This window comes from Pyrgilauda ruficollis, unplaced genomic scaffold (genome assembly GCF_017590135.1).
Source record: "Pyrgilauda ruficollis isolate IOZ18807 unplaced genomic scaffold, ASM1759013v1 scaffold1, whole genome shotgun sequence".
Taxonomy (NCBI): Eukaryota; Metazoa; Chordata; class Aves; order Passeriformes; family Passeridae; genus Pyrgilauda; species Pyrgilauda ruficollis.
The window spans coordinates 12,392,597-12,416,037 of record NW_024508100.1 but is presented as its reverse complement, the minus strand read 5'-3'; the positions used below and the strand labels follow the sequence as shown (position 1 = coordinate 12,416,037).

At 38.6% G+C, this 23,441-nt stretch overlaps 1 protein-coding gene across 1 annotated transcript in view; it reads left to right on the top strand.

Moving 5' to 3' along the window:
* Window positions 1-2,952: 2,952 nt before the first annotated feature.
* The window catches only part of KCNIP4 (potassium voltage-gated channel interacting protein 4), a 384,409-nt gene continuing 363,920 nt past the window's right edge, over window positions 2,953-23,441 (top strand). The window contains exon 1 of the mRNA XM_041475207.1: window positions 2,953-3,013. Within this exon, the coding sequence (XP_041331141.1) occupies window positions 2,953-3,013 (61 nt within the window). The remainder of the gene's footprint in view (window positions 3,014-23,441) is intronic.

Genomic DNA, 23,441 nt, shown 5'->3' with positions numbered 1-23,441 from the left:
CTCCCACCTGGAGAGCCATTCTCTAGCAGAGGAAGCACTGCCAAAATAAATGGCTTCTCTGCAGGCCTAGAAAGTAACATGCACGTGTTGGGTATTTTGTGGCTTATATTTGTTCTATTCAAATTTTTAATTCTGTATGATTCAGTTTCTTAGTGATGATACAATTTGAGTAGCTGAACTACTGTGTTAACCTTTGCAGACGTCCCAAGATCAGTGGGGGAGCAGAACAGACTAAAAGGACTGAATATTTGGGTATTGCTGTACATTTTCTGTGTCTGAGCTTTTTCTCTTCCATACCAAGAGGTAAAAAAAACCCCAGCATGCTACTACTAGAAATCCTGCTGGTTATTTTTTACTCACCAGTGACTTGATTTTCTCTTTTGGAAGAAAATGCCTCCTTTATCATTATTTTAGCATCATGATTTAAAGCTTATTTTCACATATTACATCTTTTAAACAGATGAGGAAATCTGAACTTAATTTGGACACATTAAATCACAATTATTTTAAGTCTTTCCAGTTCATTTACATTTGAGGCAAACAGGAATGTGCTTATCCAGATTCTAATTTAAAAATTACATAGAAACTACATCAACTACTTCAAGAAGAAATTAAAATTTTATCACAAAGCACTAGAAAAAATCTTCAGCTATACATGTAGCACTAAACACATGCTCAGTGTATTATTAGTATTTAGCTCCAAAAGAAATATTTGAAGCAAATGAGGAAGAAAGGAAGTTGTTATATATTTTGAAAAGTAGAAACTAGAATGAAACTCTATATTTGTAGAAATAGAATTATATGTTGAAATGTAATTATATAGAAGGGATGAAATCACAGCTGATGTCAATTTTTACTGGATGTTATATAGAGCAGATACATGGGCTTGACATGCTAATTGGAGGAAACTTAATCAGGTTTGGTAAACAATAAAGAATTTGCCCTTTAAAACAAATTTGGGAAAATGCCCCATTTTGACATGAACATATTGTTTTACATAGAATATCAAAATGACACAAGTTTTTATAAGAGAAATATTTAAAACTCAAGAGAACAAAAAGGAAGGAGCATGCAGAGGGAATTACTTGGAGCCAGGCCCATCAAGAAGAACAGGAGACAGCAAATGGATGGAAACAAGGAGAGCAAGCATAAAAATAAAGCAGATGAGATTGAGAGAAACATGCAGATTTATGGAGACAGTTCAGCTTATTTGGGTCACTTTCTTTTTCCTTTGCCTCAGACACAATCCATCTTTGAATTGACACACACCACCTTATCTGTAAAAACCTGGTAGGCACTTCTGTTTCATGTTGTGCTGTATACCTGTAATTCATTCTAAGACACAAGATGAATGTATAGGTATTCTTGATGTATTACTACCATTCCTGCCTTAGTTCAATCTGTTATGGCCAGCTGCTCCCATATATTTAGAGGCTTTTTGTAACTCACAGAGTTCTGATACAATGTTGTTGTAGAGCTAAGGGAAGTGGCTATTGTAAATCTGAATTGCTTCATTCTGAAAACTGTATTATGTAATGAGAAGGGTTCACTCTGAATTGTGATAAATTAGAGTTTTCTGTAAGGTTAGCTTCAAAGTAAGCTCAAATCCTGATAATGAGATAAACTCCTGATTCTGTTCTTACTACTTTGAATTTTTTTGGTAAGAAGAGCCATATCCTGGCTACTTGAGGATTCACCTTATAGAAGGGAAATATTTTGAGGGTATATGACAAATACAGTACTCTGAATCCTGTCTCTCCACAGCCTTACCTCAACCTCCCATCAGTGAATGTATTTCTGTCAAAAAATAACACTTGGCAAAAGCTACTCGACATTGTCTTGTTCTTGGCAAGCATTACACTACACTGTGGTTTCTCTGTCCGTTCAAGACTTCAATCATTCCATCATTTTGGGGTTGAATCAGACATAAGTTTATCCCATTAAACAAAAGGAGATATAAGTCCTTTGCTAAAGCATTGGTTGGCAACGGGGCATAGGAATTACCCCTTTATCTTCCATCTTATAAGAATCTTAATAATACAAGGTTCAAGGAATAGTATTAAATGACAAAAATAGGTATTAGGTAGCTAAGCCTATAACCCTTATGTGCCTTGAAAAAAATTACTATAATTTTTAGGGCTGAACACAATGAGAAGAAGAATTGGGATTTCTGAAACACGTAATTATTCATGCAGGGATAGATGAAATAGTAAAGGCTGAAAAATTAACTGTGTAAAATTGAACTGGGGGAACTATCATTATTGAAGCATTTTCTAATGGTATGTCATACGTCATAGTAGACTTTGATAAATTAGAAGTGTTAAGAAGGTGTCTTAAAATGCCTTTTCCAATCCCTTCCAAAATATACTCTGGGGCTTAGGGAGTGTTCCCAGCTCGTGCTAGCCTGACAGAGGTGTTCGAGGGGCGCAGCTGCGATGGGAGCTCCCCTGCGCTGCTCAGCGCCGGTCCGTGTCCCGGGCAGGCTGCGGCTAACAGGTGCTGCGGGCACCACCTGTGTGCGGCCGCGCAGCGCGGCGCGGCGGGCCCGGCCCTGCCGGACTCCGGTCGGGGCAGTCCGCACGGCCGCCCCGCTCCGGGGCGCAGGTGCCCGCTCAGCCCCGCGGCGGCAGCGGCCCGGGGGAGCTCGGTGGGGAGGTAAGCGAGCCCAAGCCCTCCCCGTCCCGGCAGGGAAGGGGTCGCGGCCGCGGGCGCGCCGGAGCCCCGCACCGAGCCCGCCCCGCGCCGCGCGGGTGGCGGGGGAGGCGCCGCCGCCGAGGCGGGGCCGCGCTCCCGCTCCCTCTCCGCTCCCAGCCCCGCTCCTATCCCGCTCCGCTCCCATCCCGCTCCGCTCCCGCTCCGCTCCGCCGCTCCCGTCCCGTTCCGCCGCGGCCCCGCTGCGGCGGTGCTGCCGCGCTTTCCCGCCGCGGCTCCGGGCGCCTCCCGCCTCCCGGCATGGACGTGAGGAGAGTGGAGAGCATCTCGGCGCAGCTGGAGGAGGCCAGCTCCACAGGCGGTAGGACCCGGGCAGCGCGGGGACGCGAGGCTGCTTCTCTGAGTTAATCTGGGGTCTCGTCCCCTCTCCTGTGGGCAGCAAGTCTGGCAACTCGGCGTGGGGCGGGGAGGGGGAGCTGCCTGCCCGCTTGCGAGGGGCGAACGCACCCGTGGGCGAATGTGTTAGTGTGTCTGTGGGGACAGTAAGCGAATGCTTAATGCCTGCGATCTCGGGCGAAGAAGCGTTTCGGGGCTTCGCGAATCCCGCCCTAAGATGCCTACTTTGACCTAACTGGTACTTTTGCCTTTACTGAAACGACTTGGGGCTGGGAATGAACCTCCAGGGTACATCCTCTCTAGTTAGCAACTCCCAGGAGGTAATTTTGGTCAGGCCCCTTTACACCTCGCTGCTTTGGTCTCCATTGTACCTCTCTGATGCCTAAGCAGCAACTATTTGATGGAGACAGCTTCTTCTGGTAAGCCTTCTTTGGTGCCTTTCTTTCTCTGTACCTCAAATTGCAATAACACATTCACCTGAGAAAGCCTACAGGATAGCCTGCATTTTAGGGAGGAAAAAACTGTGCCTTGATATCCTCCACAGGGATTTTGGCTCCTGGAGTGTTAAGAGTTTTTTCCCAGTTATTTAAAATTAAGCTTCTTGGGTGCAGTGTAAGTGTTGCCGAGAAAGGTGTTCAGCTCAAGCCAGCTGGATAAGCAGAGGATAGTTGGATAGTTAATGAAAAACTTTGCAAAACAGGCAGTCAAAAACAGGGAAAACTTCTTTTCTTAGAAAATATGTTTCTTGCTGTGTAGCTAGATTTCTCATGAACTGTGATGCCAGTGTAGTAGCCTCACCAACAAGTTGTTTGAAAGACACAGTCCAATCCCACCATTTGCTTGATTTCTGATGCTTCAGAATGCATCTTCTGCTTGCTTGAAGAGATCCACAGCCATGTGTTCCCTGCTGGATTGTACCTGTTTTTTTCTCTTTTCTTAATGTCCCAGCATTTTTAATGTTTTAGAATGTGTAGTCTTTCATGTAGGATCATTTGCGTTGGGGATGGGGAACTTTAGTGTTTGACTGTGGTATCAGCACAATTGTAAATCTGTCTTTGCACTTCACTAAAGTTTTGGGAAAAAATGTGTGGTCATAATTATCCAACAAGGAACATGGCCACTAAAATGGTGTTGTGATAGTTCTCACTACTTTTCAGATCCAGCCCCTCCAAGTTATAATTTAGGCTTTTCCCTCCACGTACCACTTCAGCCTTCCAGCTCTAGTCTCTCAGAGGTCTGAAAGTCAGACTGTTTTTTTGTAACACATATATCATGACACATATGTCAGAGACAAACGCCGAGCAGGCTCTTGGCTACCTGTGCAACTACCATGTAGGACTGTTCAGGCTAAAAAAAACTGAGGTCATGATTTAGGCATAGTGGATTTGTACAGCTGCTGTTGAGGAATTATTTGGTTTATGGACCATTAATGTAGGTATTGAAGCATAAAGAGAGTTTAAAGATAAATTTTTTCTTACAGCTATAGTTCGCAGTAGCAGGAAAGTGTCCATACAAAAATTGGGGAAATATCTGAATCCATGTCATGCAAGTAATAGGAGATACACAGATGATGTTTTTATGGAAATTGCCTTCAGCTGAGCTGTATATTAGATGTGTTTTTTCTTTTAGTTTTCTTGATATGCATGCATAGTAGCTTTTAAAAATTAATGACAGCTTTAATTCACTTCAAGCTTGTAATGGTGAAAAGAAGTAAGTTACACTTTTGCACTCTTTTAGAGCAAGCAAAATCTGACTGAAACATGACTTACTGTGGGAAAAACATTTCTCAAAAGTAAGTTTTTATGCTAGAAAAAGAATAAGGAAAGATAAAAATGACAGAGCTAAAAGAAAACACCTCCTTTCTTTTGGAGAATGACACACATTACTCAACAGATATGTCATCACCAGTGTGATGTGATGTGATGTGAAACTAACAAGTGTCTAGCTTCACTCCTCTGGGCTTTCTTATGTGAGAGAGCCCATTTATTTTCATCTTTCCACAGTTTTGGCACTTTTTCATCTAAACTTTCCTTTACATTTTTTTCCTAGCTGTCTTCCTCCAGGCTCTTAAACGTTCAACTCATTTTCAGTGCCATCAGCATTTCTGAATGTACCTGTCTGTTGCATTTTTAACAAGGAAGGTGGATTTTTTCTCATTAATTCTCTTCAAATAGAATCATAGCTTCAAACGTTAGTCATTCTTAAATGGTAATGCCTGCAGTAGAGTTGTTAACAGGATTTGATGTTAGTGCACGAGACTCAGAAAATGAAACCAACGAAAAGTGCGACTGTTCCTCAATTTCATTTTTCCAAGTGAAATAAAACCCAAATAATTCACAGGCAGCTTGAATAATGAGAGTTATTAATGAAAAAGGCAACATTTTGTGCCTTTTAACAGGTAGTGACTGCCTTAAGCTGGTCTTCTCCTTACATTTAATCTTGCACCTTGCAGGGTATCTTCTGATTCAAGGGCATTCAAATTAATGTCAATTGAAGCACCACTGAGAGTTGTTGAAGTATGAGACTGTTTCCTCTGTGAATACTGAGCCATTGTAAGGATGAACTGTTTCATTCCTCTGCCTCATGAAATTGCCTTTATCAACGTTTTATCTATCAGAAAGCTGCATTTGTGCTAGTGATAGTCAAAACTCATCTGCTGCTGGGTAAAGGCGTGCAGTGTCTTAGCAAAATGAGAAGAGCAGAGGGAGATTATCAGTAAAAGTTTGTGTGGGTAAGAACAAGTTTAATCACAAAATGTCCTGTGGGTTCAATATCTAGGACAAACTTAAGCTGTTGGGAATACTAATATGAATAAGACATTATCACAGCAACTGGTTGCTTTGCTTTAGGGTGTGATGAATTCAGAATGGGCATTGTGCTGACCAGTATGACCATGTTTATTCAAAAAACATAAATATTTATGAAAGCCATGGTGTCATTTATGACAAGTTTTGAAGAGTTTCAGTTATCAGACAAGGCAGTTGCAAATTATTCATGTTACAAAAAAGGTTGTAATTTCTACATTGTGGGCAGAAGTACCACAATGGACCAAATAGTAATATTAAGCACTGTTTTTCCAACTTTAAGTTTACTTAGAGTTAAATATTCTCTGCCATACCTCTGAGAGATCCTTGTGCACTACTGCTCACTTCTGCTTTTAATGAATGACTTGTTGCTTGGGGCATTCTTAGAAGACAAAGGAAATAGTGCTAAAAGGACAAAAAATTACATATTGAATAAGCTGAAGATAGAAAGTTAGGAAAATGGATGCTAAGAAAAAGCAAGAAAGTGATAAAGTATACTGGGAAAAAAATGGAAAAAGAAGAGGTGGGAGGAAGGAAAGGAGGAAACAGATTTTGTATCTCACGTGTTGAGATACAAAATCTGTTACGTGTTAGTGGTATGTATTGGACCAATTTCTTTATATCCTGGCTGGGATTCATCTGACACAATGAAAAGCAGGCAGTGACTTTCCATGTGATTTGCACCAATATTCATATCAGTGTTATCAGTTGGTTTGTCTGGGAGCTCCATCCGAAGAACGTGCTGCCAATCAAGGGTCAGCGTCACTATTTTTACTAATGATCTGTTGTCTCCAGACACGCTTCATCATTGGGCACTTTTAAGATTCAGATGGACAGGATGCTGGACCATCTTGTCTAGACTGTGCTAGAAGTGCTGCTTCCAAATGCAATGCTGTTTTTCTGTGAAATCTGCAAATACATAAGGCAAGGAATAAATTAAATGAACTCATGAACTAATAAAGGATGTTATGTGTGACGGATGTGCAAGGAGATGCAAATATTTTCAGTGTAAAATATACATTCTACTCCTGCAGGGTGGAGAAAGAAATTGACACTTGAGAGACCTGACTGCGGCATAAGCCTCTGTATAAAATTTGAGTTCTGCTTCCATCTCCAGTTCCTCTGTTCAATGAGTATGAAGAAGTAATTATATGCAAAATTCTGTTACAGAGAGTCATATTTGACATGAATGCCAAAAATAAAGGCTTTCCATCAGTACAAATTTCACATCATGTAAATATAAATTTTTACAAAATACAGCTTTATTCTTAATTATTCTGTCTGTCGAGATTACTACCTATGCTTGGAGAGTTGATATATAAATAACTGAACATCTGGACAAGCTTCAGGTATACTTGGCACAGAGAACTTATGCTTTCCTGGGGGTTTTAGACATTTTGAAATGTATAGAGGCAGATTTGGTACCTAACAGTAAGTGTAGCCATCAAAGAAGTAGCTGGTGTGTGTCATGGAAAGCTTTTACAGTGTATCAGATAAGCACTTAGGACTTTGGGTTGGAGCTGAATATTTGATCTGTGCAGCATTCAGCTGTAATCTATCCCATCTCAGTCTCTCAGTTTGCCATTGTGATTTATTCGGAATCTTTGGCACTTGAAAAAGAAAGTATCTAAAAATACAACGCCTGATTGCTTCACTATTTCATAGATATGTGCATTCCTGCCAGGCTGTCCTACTATCATCTCCCCATCCCCCTCCCCAATTCTGCTTGTCCTCTCTTTCTCTCAGGTACCAAAATAGACTGCGTTTGAACTCCACCTTGCCAAACAAATGCTGGCCATTGATTGTCTCCCATGAGGAGAGACCATTACTCCTATTTGAGATGAGAGGGAAAACATTAGCAAACAGTTGTGGTCTTGGAAGTCAAGGATCCAAATTTCAGTAGTTGTAGTTGGCACAGTCTGAACCAAGTAGGATTTCCTTCTTTATTAGCACACACTTCTGGGACTTAAGAAGTGCAGATATCAAACCTTCATTATTTGGAGCACAGTGTGGCAGTGCAGGTGGAGGTGGTTAATGGATGGTTTGTCTCCATAATGTTTGGCCTGAACTGTAATGTGTGTGGCTACATCAAAAGCAAATGGACAACAGTGTGACATAGGCGTTTGTTTTTTTATTGTAGTTGTCATTTCAGAATCCTGGTTTCTCTGGCAAGGGCTTTGCTTTCTATTGCTTTTATTGCTAAGTAGTGTTTGGGCTGGATTTCCCACTGAGTACACCAGGTAGAATGTGGAAGAGAAGTGAAAGGGTACTGAATGTATGTGTTTTGCAGCCTACAGAACTATGGAAAGCATGGAATCCAGCTATTCTGTGATGTTCTTAATTATTAGCTTGTAATTGTGTTACAGGAGTATTAGGATCATGTAGATCATGGTTTGATTTTCTTTTTTTTTCCTCATCATTTTCCATTCTCACACACTACAGGAGAGATCGTTTCTGTTATCACCTTCATGCATGCAGCAGCAGAGGAGTTTGGGCTCTAGATTTATTTCTATGAATTTGGGAGATCTGTAGACAGCAATAAACTGGCAGCAGTTTAAAATATGTGGTTGGGTTGAAAATATATTGAATCCATTCGCCTCTAAGAATAAACCCAAACACAGAATAAAAGCTGTATATCTGAGCTCATACTGTGTTTTATTTCTGGCAGCCCAGCAGAGACTTAATATGGTATTAAAAGGAGCTCTCTGTCAGAGGTCTGAAAATAAATATAGAGTTTCTCTTTTATATTCTTTTTCACCTATAAAACAAATTTCTTTAGAGGTACACTTTATAGTTGCGATCCCCTCTTTTATGTTTATAATTTACACTGCAGTAACACAAACAGTGGTATGAAAGTCACAGATTCGTAAGTGTTCACTGGAGAAATGAACTACAGGTGGAAGGCATGATAATAGAGAATTCTAAAATATAGATGTTTTGCCCTATGCAGAAAAATGATGCATTTAAATGTTTGGGTTTTATTGTAGGAGATAATATCTTTGTTTGTCTACCAGGTATTTTTCACCAGATAATGCATAATCCCCAAGCACAGTTAAATGCTTGGCACTACACAGTGCATTATACCCATATGCCACCAAGTTGCTAAGTGGTGACAGCATAAAAAGAAATACTCCAACTCTGAATGTCCTAAGACATAGACTTCAAGGTGGTTGATCTATATCAATCAGTCAGTAAGAAAGGGTTTGCCATTTTATTGACAGGTAAAAAGCCCCCCAGTTTTACTGATGATGTTTTCTTGTTCTCACAATTTTCAGTTGTGAAACCTCTCTGTATCTCCAGAGAGACATATTATGAATGTTGCTGTAGTTATTAGGTTTTAGTAGAGAAAGTATTTTTTAAAAATCAAACCTTAATTAATAATCCAGAAGGAACATTTAGGATTTATTAGAAAGGTAAACAGTAGCCATAAAGTGTGATGATGGGTCTGATTCTTCACAGTGGGAGCAACCAGAACAGCATGTTGTCACAGTAAGTAATTTGATTATTGTGACTATTCCTAAAGTCTTTGATACTGGTGGGAATAATTGCAATGAATAAAGATTTCTTAAATTAAATGTAGTTATTTGACTTAGAAATTTCAATGATATTACAGTGCATGTTCTAATAAAAACACATTGAAAAACAACTTTGTGCCAAAAGATAAACATTATATAAAGAAAAGATCTATCCAAAATATTTGCAGTAAATTGAAAAAGAGAAAAAAATTTGATTTCCTAAAAAATAATGTAACATGGGTACATGATGAAACCTGAAATGGTGATCTTTTGAAAGTCACGCTATGTAACGTCTGTCAGATACAAGTGCTATTGCAATTGAACATTGAGGTTTGGGATTTTATAATATGTAGAGATGTCTGTGTACATGCTAAGCACCATAAATTAGCAATCCATAATCACATTTTCAAAATCCCTGCACCAGTACTATACATTATAATGGGTGGGGTTTTTTGCTGTTTTGTTTTTTTGTTATTTTTTTCATAAATGTTGCAGCTCGTAGTTTCAAAGAACACTTGAGAAAGATTGACCCTTTTTGACGTTCTTTGTTTTAGAGTGTGCCAAAGCATGTTGCACAACTGCTCCTTGGCATTTTGCTGAAGGAGGTTCTTCCTCCCTGTCCAGGCACTGAGAGAAGCCCCTGCACACACACAGACCCAGAGTTAGCACCATGGCTGGCAGGAGCATCCCTGTCTGTGCATGTGCTTTCCATGTGCTTTCCTTGGGCTGTGAGGAGTATGAAAAGTGCACTGTGGGGTTACAGTCCCTATCTGAGCAGTTAAAAGAAAGGAGAGGACAAAGACCAAGAAATGCCTTTTATGTGTGTGGCTTTAGTGGTATTGGAGCAAGCGGACTCTGGGATCTGCTGTTCTGTTACGTTTAGACAGAGATAATTGAATCCTGTTTTAAGGGATCCTGTCTTAAAAAAGTAGGAGAAAAGTCCTAAAGAATAGCCCATTGAAGCAACAAAACAGATGTATATCTGGGATATGCAACCATAGATTCATGTTTTTCTTCATTGTGTGCTGGTAGCAGTATGATAGGTGTTTCCTCAGATCGCCTCATAGCTCTTGAGTTTGACAGTGTAGCTGGTTTTAACCCAGGACACCCAGATGTCCTTAATCATTCTGCCTGTTGACTTATATTCCAACGCTCAAGTGAATTGTAAAATGCATATCTTCTGATTCACACTTTCTATTCTGTGTATTATTCTCCATGTTGATTTATGGACATTTGAGGTTATGGTTTTTTCTGATGTGACATTATAAAAAGTATCACCTATTGTAACGTAAAGAAAGATAAATCTGGGCTGGTTTTTTGAGGTACTGTGTGGTGGCAGCATCCACCTGCTGGTAACTGAAACAAGTATACATTAAAATTCGTTGTTATTTTTAAAAAGGTGCTGTAATTGACATACACACACACTTAGGTGCTGTCCTGATTTCTACACAGCCAGTCTACCAAATCCAAGATGTCTAAGAAAAAGAAAAATAAACAAAGCAGATATGCAAGTGAGGATGTGCAGTATGATTAAAATGCAGAGAATTTCATGCTATTGTTTCAGTGATTAGGTCTGCTCTATATACTGCATTGTTCATTTATCTTTGTGTCTTTGTGGTGGTGATGAAGTGGGGTTTCCCAGGTCTTTTTTTTTTTTTTTTTTTGAACATGCCACATTGTGTATTTCCCAGCCTACCTTCCAGAGCTGGGTAAATGAGAGAAGTACCCCTGTGTCTAGGATCTATCTACTCTCTATGTTTGCTTCAAAGCTGTTTCTTCCAGCCTTCTCTGCCTGGTAGATGGGAAAGAGGAGGTCAAGGAGCAGGATGGGTTTGGTAGACAGGTGATAGTGTTGCCCTTTCTGCCTTCTTTTACATGATGATGACTACAAACCTCTCTGCAGGAGATTGACACCTCCAACTCTCTGAAGCAATGGCTCCTGTTTCTGTCTATTTGTCACTTGGAAGCACACGTGAATCCCTCAGCTAAATGGGCACTTTCTGACCTTTTTTGCATAATCTTTATACTCAGAGGGATGTTATTTTTAGATTACATGCTTCTTTCTTGGTTGGTTGATTGTCAGTCAAAGGAGAGGAGAGTAGGTGATGCATCCAGTGGAACTGGTGGTCTCTAATGCATATTTTATAAAACAAATTCTGATAGACTGGAGGAAAAATAGCACGTGGAGGCTTAAGTGAGGAGGAAACAGACATGACTGTGGGTATACTTCTTTACATGGCACACCTGCTGTCAAGTTTCTTCCAGTACCTTAAATCTTTACTAAAATTACGAACTAGCAGGACTTAAAATTAGACAGACTTATACACCTTCTTTATTGCTTAACTTGCAGGGTTGAACAATATTTAGACATTATTTTGACTCATAAAAATAATTTTGTCAGTTACACCTTTTGTTTGCATTCAGCTAATTTTCTCATACTAAACTAGAATAAAGCAATTCTGTGTTTCAATATCGACTTATAAAGATCTCTTCTGTACCTAAAGTCTTTGAACCACCCCAGACTTGAGACTCAGTACGTTTACTTGTTCTTGAAAATATGGGAGGCGTTCAGCTAAAATCCCAAATTGTACTAAAAAAACCAAACCTCTGCTCTTAATTTAGCTTGTTTTACTTTACCAGAGTTCAAAAACGACTGCTTATACTTAGAAATGCAAAAGCAGGAATATTTTGACCTGTTTAGATAGTAAAACTATCTAAAAGGTGTCAGTAATTTCTAATGTCTTATTAAGCAGTGTTTTATCAGCAGTCGCTTTAATCAACAGCACTTAAATTACTGCTAGGCTGACAGTCTGTTAGGACTTTTTCAATTGAACAATTTAGAAGAAAGTAGGCTTTTTTTGGTGTATTTTTCTTTTCCTTTAAAGAACCCAAAGCATTAATAATGTGTTTTTTTCATGTAAGCCTTTTCACAAAGAATACATACAGAAATGCTGTCAGTTAAGTGACTAATTTCTCCATAAAAATGAACAAGAAAACGTTGATGGCATTATCAAACCACTCTTTGGTAGGTAGCAACTCACAGTGCTGACTATGGAGATGGTATACCTTCCATTCTGCAGTTGTAGTGTTAGAGTAAATGAGCATGCAATAGTGAACACACAGTTCATTAGGTAGCTTCTTGTTGCAATAACACAGAATGTTTTGTGTTCCAAGAAGGGTGTATATTGATTAAATGCACCTTGTACTTAATTAATATAGATGTTCTGGATCCATCAGTGCCTATTTCATTATCACTGAAAGCCTGATCTTGCAGCAGTTGCAGTTCAGTGCAGTGTTTGTAACTGAGGATCATCCTGTTATCCTTAAGAAAAGCATTTACTGATTACTGTCTGAACAGTTGACTTTAGTCCTTCAGATTCTGGAATTTCTTACAGAGAAGTGTATCTATGATATTATGAAAAATCCTTTTCTGGGATTTTTCCTCTCCTGAGAAGCTGAGGAGCCTCAGGAGAGAAATGTAAACAGTAACTACCTGCTGCTGTGGAATGCAACAGGTGCATCTGTGATTGGTCCATGTGGATTGTTTTCCATTGATGACCAATCACAGCCACCTGTGCCAAGGCTGTGAGCAGTCACAGGATTTTCTTGTTCTGTTCTATTCTTGTTGTAGCTTTCTGATCTCTCTGTTCTCTCTGTTCTTTTAGTATAGTTTTAATGTAGCATTTTAATATAATATTTAACATAATAAATCAGCCTTCTGAAATGGAGTCAAGCCTCGTGTCTCCACACACAGAGAGTTCATCGCAACAGAGAAGGGAAGAAACAAAGTTTTTGTCTCTTCCTGCATAGTTCTTAATTTCATAAGCCAGTATTGGGGCTGTAGGGAATACCCAACTATATTGACAATACACTCTGTAATGCTAATACAATCTTATCATGCTAATATAATGCAAAAGACTACGAGAATGTCAGAAGCAAATAGAGATCTCAAAAGAGAACCTGTTTACCTATTCAAAATAATGGAGAGTATTTCTAATCCAAATCATCAACTTTTAAGAGTCAGATAATTATTTGCTTTCCAGGAAACAGAACTTTCCCAAGGAATGCTGAAATTTTTGTGTAATATCTTCATTTGAGAAACTTTCATTAAAAGAAAAAAATCCTACTGCTGACAGAGTTGTGACTTTTCTGGCGGAGCACAAAAGAAATAGACATATACTCAGTCAAGTTTACATGTATGTGTTTGTCTCTGAATGCTAGGCAGACAGTGACTAACCAGGCTGACTGCATACAATTGTGTGTAATCCATACAGCTTGCTCAAGGCTAAAGCCTGATACAAAATCCAGCTCAAAAGTTCTATTACATTGGATTTTATTTGTAATTTTGAGATAAAAGCAGTAAAACCCCAAGGAATCAGAGAAAAATGTTTTGGAAGAGAAGCTGAGAAGTCTTCCTGTTTCTCCTGATTCCAAGACAGGATCAAATATTGATATTCTGGTTCAGATGGTTTTTGCTGTGTACTTAAAATTCACTACTGCTGGGTGCTTTATGACATTGCTGGTTAATCTATTCCAGAATTTATCTTTCCTGATACAAACTGTTTCCTAGTCCTAAAGTGAATCTTTTTACATTTAAAGCCTGGTACCCAAAATGGATAAAATATATAGCCAAGATTGTATAGTACTGAATAGGACAAAAACTTTCTTTGGTATGTCTTAGGTTTTTGTCGTGTTCATAGTTTTAAGTCTGAACTGCTGTCCCTTCCACAGCAGCCTTCCACATGTCCTCAGCCTGTGATTTAACATGTTCAGAAGTGGCAGACTTCCCAGACAACTTCCCAGTTGTCACCTAAATAGTTTTTCTCCATTCTATTTCAACAAGATAGGTAATTTCTCTGGAAGTCTACTTGATAGGTTCTAAATTATCCTTTACAAATGATAACTGGTTTTGAGTGTTGCTTTTTATCTTCTAACTTTCAAACTTGTTGGAAGCTTACTGACTACAGTGCTTGAAATTGGAAAATTAAAAGTAGGGTGAAGATTTCAGCTTAACTGCCTATCACAAATGAGAGATTTCAGCTTGCCCCCTTTGATGGTAGTTTTTCTCATCCTGTGAGAGCTCTGTAGGTTACTGCTTCCATGGAGATGAGATCAGCTGCTCCCATTTTTTTTGGGAGTAAGTTATACCCTTTCAGTGCACAACTCTTTGTATGAATCAGTTCTCAAGAATTTGGGATGAGGTAGGAATCATTGTCTTGCAAGAAATAACAACCATCAACTTTTCCTCATTTCTATGGGAAGCTTGATGGAAGGCTGTGTGGATTCTTAAGGACCTCCAGAACTCTTTTACGATCTGAATAGATATTCCAAATAAATAAAGAAGCACAGCTTTAACTTGCACTGCATTCCAGCTATTTATTGCATTTGGATCTTCAGAAAGAAAACTTTGTCAGTGACCCTTTTATGAACTCTATCTTTTCTAAGAATATTTTATCTCTTGAACATTTGATATGTAGCATGAACTTAGTTCTCTCTTCCATAAATAAAAACTGAAGACAGTTACTTTAAACAATTTTTTAACATGAAAAGTCAATGTCACAGGCAATAGCGAAGCTTTTGAAGTTTCAAGCACTTCTTATTCAGATTATTTTTATCAGTGCTGTACCATCTCACACTTGATAAGATGTGCCTCCGCTTTTATGAGTGTCTTTACTAAATGCTGTTATAATGATAAAATAGGGTGTGCTCATTCCTCTCTCATTTTTCAAGGCTGATGTATCTAGGAGGCTTTAATCAAGAAGATGTCATATATTTTAACTTTTATATCAGCTTAAGCTTCTCTAGTTTTGATTTCTGGTGTGCATACTCCAAAAGTGTTTTAACTTTCGTCCACTGCCTGATTAAAACCACCATTAGAATGGCACTTGCATACAAATGACCATAGAGAATTTATTATCTCTCTTTCCCAAATTCATTTTTATAGTCTGATAGTTTAGGGATATGGTTCTTTAAGCATGTAGTTCTGGGAGAGTTCTGTGATAGCTGGTCTGTGGATGTTAATAAATTAAACTGTGTTTGACTTCTGTTGTGAGATGTGATAAAGCTGTTTTAACAAGCCCAGGCAGAGGCTTTTATCAGGCAGTCCTCTGGAGGCTGGGAGCTGGTGCTCTGGCTTTATACCAGTCAGCATTCCTTGCTTTGGCTTTGCTGGGAAAATGTTACACTTGATTTTTATATGAATATATAACATCTTCTTCTTTTCTGTATACTTTGGGAACTTCACAGTGTTTTGATTGGCAGTTACTTTGCTAACATCCATGACAACTAATCTATTTTATACATTGTGTTTGTGTCTTCACATCATTTATTCTCCCTCTGAATTTTATGTTAAGTGTTCTACAAGTATATCATTCTAGCACTGCCCTTTTCCTTCAGAACAATTTTGTTAGACAGTTGACCTTAGCTGGAAATAAAGTGTGTAGTGAGTTCTATTTGTTGTGTCTGTTTCTGGGTAACTTTTTATTAGTCTACTCCTAAGTCTTTTATGAAACTATTAAGCCAGTAATAACGTACCTTTGATAGTACTGTGATGGAGAGAACTACATTATTCTTGGATGATAGGATCACAGTGCTTTTTGATCAGAATTGTCACCATCTTAAATTACTGGACACTTTCTGAAGTCTTGAAGAATAATTTATGAGTATAGAGAAATGAAATTGAGATGTCTTGTGGGAAAAAATTGTTACTTTGTTAGTTTTGGCATTTGGGCTGTGCCTACATATGGGAAACAGTAGCTCAGAATAAAAGGGGGAAACTGGCTGATTGAGTAATAATGAATAAGAATTTTTACAGAGTTCTGTGAGTGATCAAGACACAGACTCAGACCGGCAGGGAATCTGAATAATTTATTCAAAATAAACAATCTGGTTTTGTACACTTTTTCAAGGCACAGTATTCCCTTATGTGGTAATTCTCACTAGGTGACCTGTCCCATGTTGCCACGTCAGCTACACGTGTTCTGAATGTCCTTCTGTGGGGTGATCACGAGCTGTTCACCCGTCTGTCAGCTTCCAGCAGTGCCTGTCCATAGGCTGTGCCACGTGGCACCTCCTGTGCCCAAGGTCAGGTGCAGACAAGCCCCCTGTGCCCCCGTGTGCCCCTCTGTGCTGCCATGGGCCCCTCTGTGCCAACGTGTGCCTCTGCAGTCGCGTCCCACAGCCCGCAGCTCAACTCCATCCCATCTCTTCCTGCCGAGTTCCACTTCAGGCTAATTCTAGTCTAGTGCAATTGACTAACTGCCTGCTAATATTTGTAGTGCATTAAGTGAGCTTCTAGAACATATCTTCCCACTTAGTTTCACCTAAAATAATCTGTGTATTCCAGGTGTGTTCCGTGATGGGAACAATTAGGTGACTTGGGAAAGCACATTCCTGATCTGAGGGGAAAAGCAAATAGGTCCACGTGTCAGACGGCACCCTGGGAGCTTTCCCAATCTCTGGGGCCCAGAAGTTCTGTGAGCTTGTTTGAACATTTTTATCTCTTTGGCAAATGCAAATACGATCCTTTCTATCTCAGGCAATATTTAGGGAATCATGCTAATATTTTAGGGATTTTTTTTTTCAAGATTAGGCCTACTTATTTTAGAATTTACTATATTAATACCTCCAAAATTGTGTCTTTTTAGGATCAAATTTTCTGAGAGAGATTTTCTTAACATCTAATCACCATCATCAAGCATCATCACCATTATGCAGAAGCTGCTTCTCATTTTCTGATAGAGAATGATTTCTGATAGCATTTCTGCTATCACTTGCCTGATTGACAATTTGCAATTAATTCTTATTGTGTGTATTCAAGCTGCTTGTTTAGTTGTGACAGGAGCAGCACATGTGCAGAACATATTACAGACCTGCCGTCAGCGAGATGCCTTCTCCAACAGGAAGATGTATAACTGTGTCAAAAATAAACATCATAGAGTTTAACAGCAGAATACATGTGTGCTAGAGTTTCGGTGCTGGACTTGGTAAATACACCATCTTACACTGGCTATTTGCAGGCAGTTCTGCAACTGGACACAACACACCCTGGTAACTTGCTGTAATTTCTGTGTTTCAGGATGCTGTTGCTTGTCCAGAGAGAATATAAAAGTTCAGTAAAATCTGAGAAAGAAAATTAAGTCAGTAGTACTGCAAAGAGTAGAAACCTGCATGAAGGTTGGCTGTTTTTATAAATTATGTTAGTTTGTTATGGCACTGCAGTTGGAACTTTTAGAATAGTGGGCCAAAGTACAGCTTGTTGAATATTTCAAAACTGTTTTCAAGTACTTTTACATTTTGAACATATGTGTTGGGTAGGATTTTCCTTGAACACCCTGGCTTTGAAATCTAATATTAGATTAGATTGTTTGCTGTACAAATAGCCACAAAGCCAAATTAAGTTAATTTTATATGTGTCAAATTTTCATGCTGAATAGCTACACAATTTCTTTCTATGTTAAGGAATCAAGTTTATATTCAGAGTGATTATAATTCTTTTAAGTGTTACTAAATTGCTTCTAAATCAACCAGATTTATTCTTAGCTCATGTGAGTATCTTCTCAGCCTACCGCAAAAATCTTTTGAAATCTCAAATACATGCAGACTTATCTCCTGTATTCTTAGTTAACTTACAAAAAAATCACACAGGTTTATTTTTCCCAGAATTTTATAATGGAAAGGCTTTCCATAATGGAAGCTAAAACCAGAAATTATTAATGGTAATTTCTTGAAGTTTTAAAGTGACTGAAAGTTTCTCTTCAGCACTGGTGAGGCAACACCAGAAGGGCATCCTGTGTCCAATTCTGGGCTCACCAGTACAAAGGACACCTGGGCAGAGTGGAGAGAATCCAGCAAAGGTCCATCAAGGTGATGAGTGGACTGGAGCATCTGTCCTATGAGGAAAGGCCTGGGACTGTTTGGCCTGGAGGAAACAAGGCTCAGGGAAAATGTCATCAAGGTAAATCAATACTGAAGGGCGGGAGCAAAGAGGGTGAAGCTGTTTTCAGCAGTGCCCAGTGACAAGAGCAGAGCCAAGGGGCACAAACAGAGGGGGTTTCTCTGAGCATGAGGAATGAGGGAGTGACCAAGCACTGGGCACAAATTACCCTTGGAGGGTGTGCGGTCTCCCTCCTTGGAGGTATTCCAAAGCCATCTTCAGATGGTCCTGGGCAAACCTGCTTTAGGCAGCCCTGCTTGAATAGGGAAGGGGAGACCAGATGACCTCTGAAGGTACCTCCCACCTCAACTGTTACATGATGCTGAGAGTGAAATGGACAACACTTTTTTTAAAGAGTACATTAATTGTAAATAAATTTCTTGGTATGCTTGTGGGATTTTCTTTGTATTTTTCAACTTTGCTCACATTTCTGTCCACAGTTTTGTATATAAAAGTTATTTCAGGGATGGTTCTCACTGAAGAGAACAGAAAACTGGTTGAATGGTTTTCAGCAAATGGCAGGGAAGACTGTAGTTTCATATGAAATTGAAAGAGTGGTTCTGCAGTGTAAGATGCAGTTAACTTGTAGTTCATGGGTTGGACATTATGTTCAAAGTTAAGTAATTCAGTTCTCAGTGCACTGCATAGATACCTCAAATCCCCCAGTTTTCTTTAACATGTACTCCAACATGTAAGCACTCAAGCTCTGCATATTTTTTGCCATGATCTATCTGAAACTAATTTTTGAGAATGGACTGTTGGGTCAATGTAATTTTCTTTTCTGCTAAGACTCCTGCTAATTTTGTATGCTTTAAAATAGAATCTGTTTGCTTATTATACTCCCCCACATTTTTCAAAGTGCATATAAAAAACAAATCCTTAATTTTCAAAAATGAAAATTAGAATTTCCATATAATAAAACATAGCTACAGCTGTACCTCAAAAAAACCACAGCATTTATAATAATTAAAACAATGCAAAGAACTGAAATGTATTCAGAAAATACTTCAACTACTATGCTTGAGCTTTTCAGTACATCCTACCTACCTACACTAGATCTGCTAATCTTATACTACCTTTTGGCTAAAAAAGTTGGACTAAATTGAACACAGTAAGTATCCATTTGGTTTTGATTTGATTTTCATTTTAAGAGATGAATTATGCTCAAAATGCTTCCACTTTTCACAGACTTTTTTTTTAACATAAGAACTGCATAACTGCATTATGAATGTTCATACCCTTCCACACTAGGAAAGCAATTGGCATTTAGTGACCAAACCTCCTACAGGTAACAGACCATCAGAAAACAGTTTCTCCACAAGCTGGCAAGCCCCACGTTCTTGGAATGTGCTGCATTTGCAGCAGAGAGCTCTGTGGTGCTGCTTGGTGAAGTCTCAAGCAAAGTATAGCCAAAGATGGAGAAAGTGGTGTTAGTGTTTTGCAGGGAATAGTGCAATTTCCTGGGACAGGTGTCACATTCAAACTCACTAAGTCATAGGTGCAGAGCACAGTGTAGGTGGAATTGCAGAGACCCAAGGTGTGTAAAATTATTTGTTTCTGGAAAACTCTAATGACTGCCAAAAAGTGGTAGAGTGGACTTTTGGAGCTCTTTTGCTATTGACATCTTTATTTGGTGATGTAGAGTCATCCATGGGAGAGGTAATAATAAAATCCAAAAGAATTTATGCTTGAAAATTAATTATATTAAAGGTATTTTTGATCAGAAGACAGCCTTGCTCTGCTTCTTCAAGCTGCATGACACGATTTTCACTCCTGAAGATGGTAATCCATGCTCTACATTGCAAGAAAAAGGTATTCAGAAGAGCCCCTTCAAGACCATGGCTCCTGCATTCACTAAGTATGATGACTGTTAATGGTAGCTTGGGGCAACCTAGGGATAAATGAAACCTTAATTAAAGCTAATGCTAAGTGCTGTATGTAGGCATCACCTTTAGAAAATAAAATCATTAGGTTCAGTGAAAAAGCTCTGGAATTAGTACACTGACAGTGATTTTAAGGGGAGAATTAGTGAAGTAATTTATTCTTTTTACATTGTTTCTTCTGTCTTGCAATCAAGTTTAGCTTTTCATGTTGGGGATGCAGATGATACTGAAAGTTGATAGCACACTTTTTTTTTTTAAACATCCTGTTTATTAAAGTTGAAGTTAATGAGCCCCTAATTACTTTAATGTGGATGATAGAAGGCTTAGATACTATCCTGTGATTAATCTAGGAAAGGATTCTCATAACTAGTAATAGGGGAAGCACTTACATTTAAAATTGTTTTTACTGAAGAGCCACTTCTTGTGGTTTTATATGATTATTTTATAAAAGCTCTTCTATCTTTTGAGTGCTATAAACACTTGCTTAAAGCACATTTGATACTTTAAACTTCCGAAACAATGGATAATTTTCATGCTTTTCCTTTCTGTACATTTGAATATATCTGAAGATACATTGCATCAAGCAGTAGTATTAGATCTGTATGCAAACAGAAAATGGAAAAATGAATGGGGGAGAAGAAAAAGAGGCAGAGATCTTGTCTATCTCCCCATTGCTGCCACTGGTTTTTTGATCATAAGTGGTTATCATGACTAGATGTCTTTATGACTTAGTCTTTAAGGTGTATGATGCAGCCGTTTATTTATGCTGCACTTGTAACTCCCTTTAACATGAAAGGAGAAAACACGCAGCAAGAGGATGGGTTTGATGCTGCACAGCCCATGCATAATGGGGTATTAAACCAGGGTGGCAGTCACCTGGCTGCCTGGTTTATGCTTCTGTTCAATCACCCTAAGATCTTTCTTTCCATAGGCTGGCAAAGTTTAGTTTTCTGTAAGTAATAAAGACTGCACTTTGTCATGTTTGGTGGAATAAGCTAGGTGCTTTGCTGTTCTATTCAAATTATAATTCAACCTTTCACAAAACCAGTCAAATATTGATGTTAGGTCCTCTTCTTACAGATGATCTATTCATAGAGTTCCTATGGATTCCTGTAGGAATTCTATACCCTTGGGGACTTGCAAACATAGACTTACTAAAGCTGTTTGTAATTTAGCAAACTCTAATGAAGTAGGTTAGGTTGACTCATGTTCAATGGCATTAACTTCCCTTGATGATTAATTCAGTTTTTGGAGACATTTTTCTTCCTATTGTTAATGTCAGTAATTTACTTAAACAGCAAAAAGAAAAGGAAAAAAAATCTGTAGGCATTGGAAGGGAGAGTAGTATTGCGAATCCTTTGCTTCTCTCTGTGGAAATCTTCAAGTATAATTGCTGTTTTTTGCTGACATCAAATTTCAAGGGTTCTGCAGAGAATAGCAGTTTTTCTAAAATACAATTGTACTATTCAAAGTGCACTACAGGGTCCTAAATTCTCCTGTGAGTTGTCCCTCTATAAAAAGAAGATAGAGACTAAATTCTGAGATTATTAGCTATTTTCTAAGATGAATTTCAAATAAAATAAAGATTGTCCTGACAAGAGCAGCAAAAGAGTTTTTATGGTTTTTTTTTTTTTTTTTCTAGTCAAATCACAGCCTTAAGACAAATTTACCTAACTCTAGTCTCATCTAGTTATTTTTAACTTAATAGGGAAAAAACCTTTCTCTTACCTTCTTATTTTGCTTCTTATGAAATACTTGTGACAATTTGAAAACCATCTATTCACACTGTTTTATTTTATTAGGCCCATTATTATTTTATAGTCATGACAGGTTCAGCCTTCTGCATAAAGGAATTGGGGTTTCTTTAACAACTTTTGGAGATACAAAATTGCAATTAATATAAACCTCCTATTTCTACATGACAGCCATTGCTTGACCTGCTTCTTTTAAAGGTTCAGAAGAATATTAAATATGTACATTACATGAAGGAAAAACTATTCTGAAATTTCATAGAAGTAAGAGAAAGCCATAATTGATACAGTTTTCTGACTAAACTGCAGTACACTGTTTTGGCTTGAATGCTAAAATACCCTGATGTTTTTCCTTTGCTTGCATGCTTTTTGGACACAACAAAGCAAAAATAATCTACCCAGTTCATACAGGTCACTGACAAACACCACGGTTTAGGAGAACTATAAACGTCTTAACAGCCCTGACAATGTTGAGTTTTTTTGAAGTGATGCTAATTATAGTACTAAGAAAATCACTGTTCACAGCAGAATTCATCAGGGCCTTTTTTCAGTCAAGCAGATGGTTTAAAATTTACACAGAGTTTAGGGTTGAGAGCCTGTGGGGAGGAGCTATAAACTGCATGACACTGGACCAAAAGCTTTGGCAGCTGTGCAGCCCAGTTCCAGGGGCTGGCGACTTGCACAGCCATCGCCCCTCCTGTGCCCTGCTGCTGCATGTCGGCACCTGCTTCTCGCTCCCCTCTCCCATCACCAAGCCTCATGCCAAGCTGAGGAGGGGATACAAAGCATTTGTATCTCACCTTGGATCCTCCTCAGATGCCCAAGAATGTTTTACAGTGCTCAGTTTCACACCACTGAGAGTACTGCTACCAACCCTAATCTTGAGATTTTATGAAGAAGTGATTGCATTGTAATCATTGGTGCCTACGTGTTCTGGCTTTCATTGGATGGATGCCTCAAGGAACCAAAAACGCTGAATTCAGAAGTTTCTTCTACAATTTTCTAGCCGTGTGATAACTGGGTAGTACTGGATGTCTTACAAAAAGACTGAAATGACTCCAACATTGCATTTTTAAGTAGTTTCTTTGTATTATGTGGCTTTGCAATGGTCTGGGCACTTCCTGGACCTGCCCACTGTTTAGAAAACTGATAAATCTGACAATGTCTTTTAGTATTGACTTTTGGAGAACACCAGAGATTACTGATTTACCTTCCTTTCAGCAGATGACAATACCTTCTCAAACAGCTTGGAAATCTATAAATGGAGATTTTAATGAATTTGGGAGCCTTGGAAATTTATTTAGCACTTTTGTGTATTTTTATCCCGCTTATTATTTTAAATAGTGGATATGGGGGCCTTGGAAATTTATTTAATTCTTTTGCATATTTTTATCCTGTTTATTATTTTAAATAGTGGATTTGGGGGCCTTGGAAATTCATTTAGTAATTTTTCTTATTTTTATCCTGCTTATTATTTTAAACATCAAGTGCATTTATGAACAAAG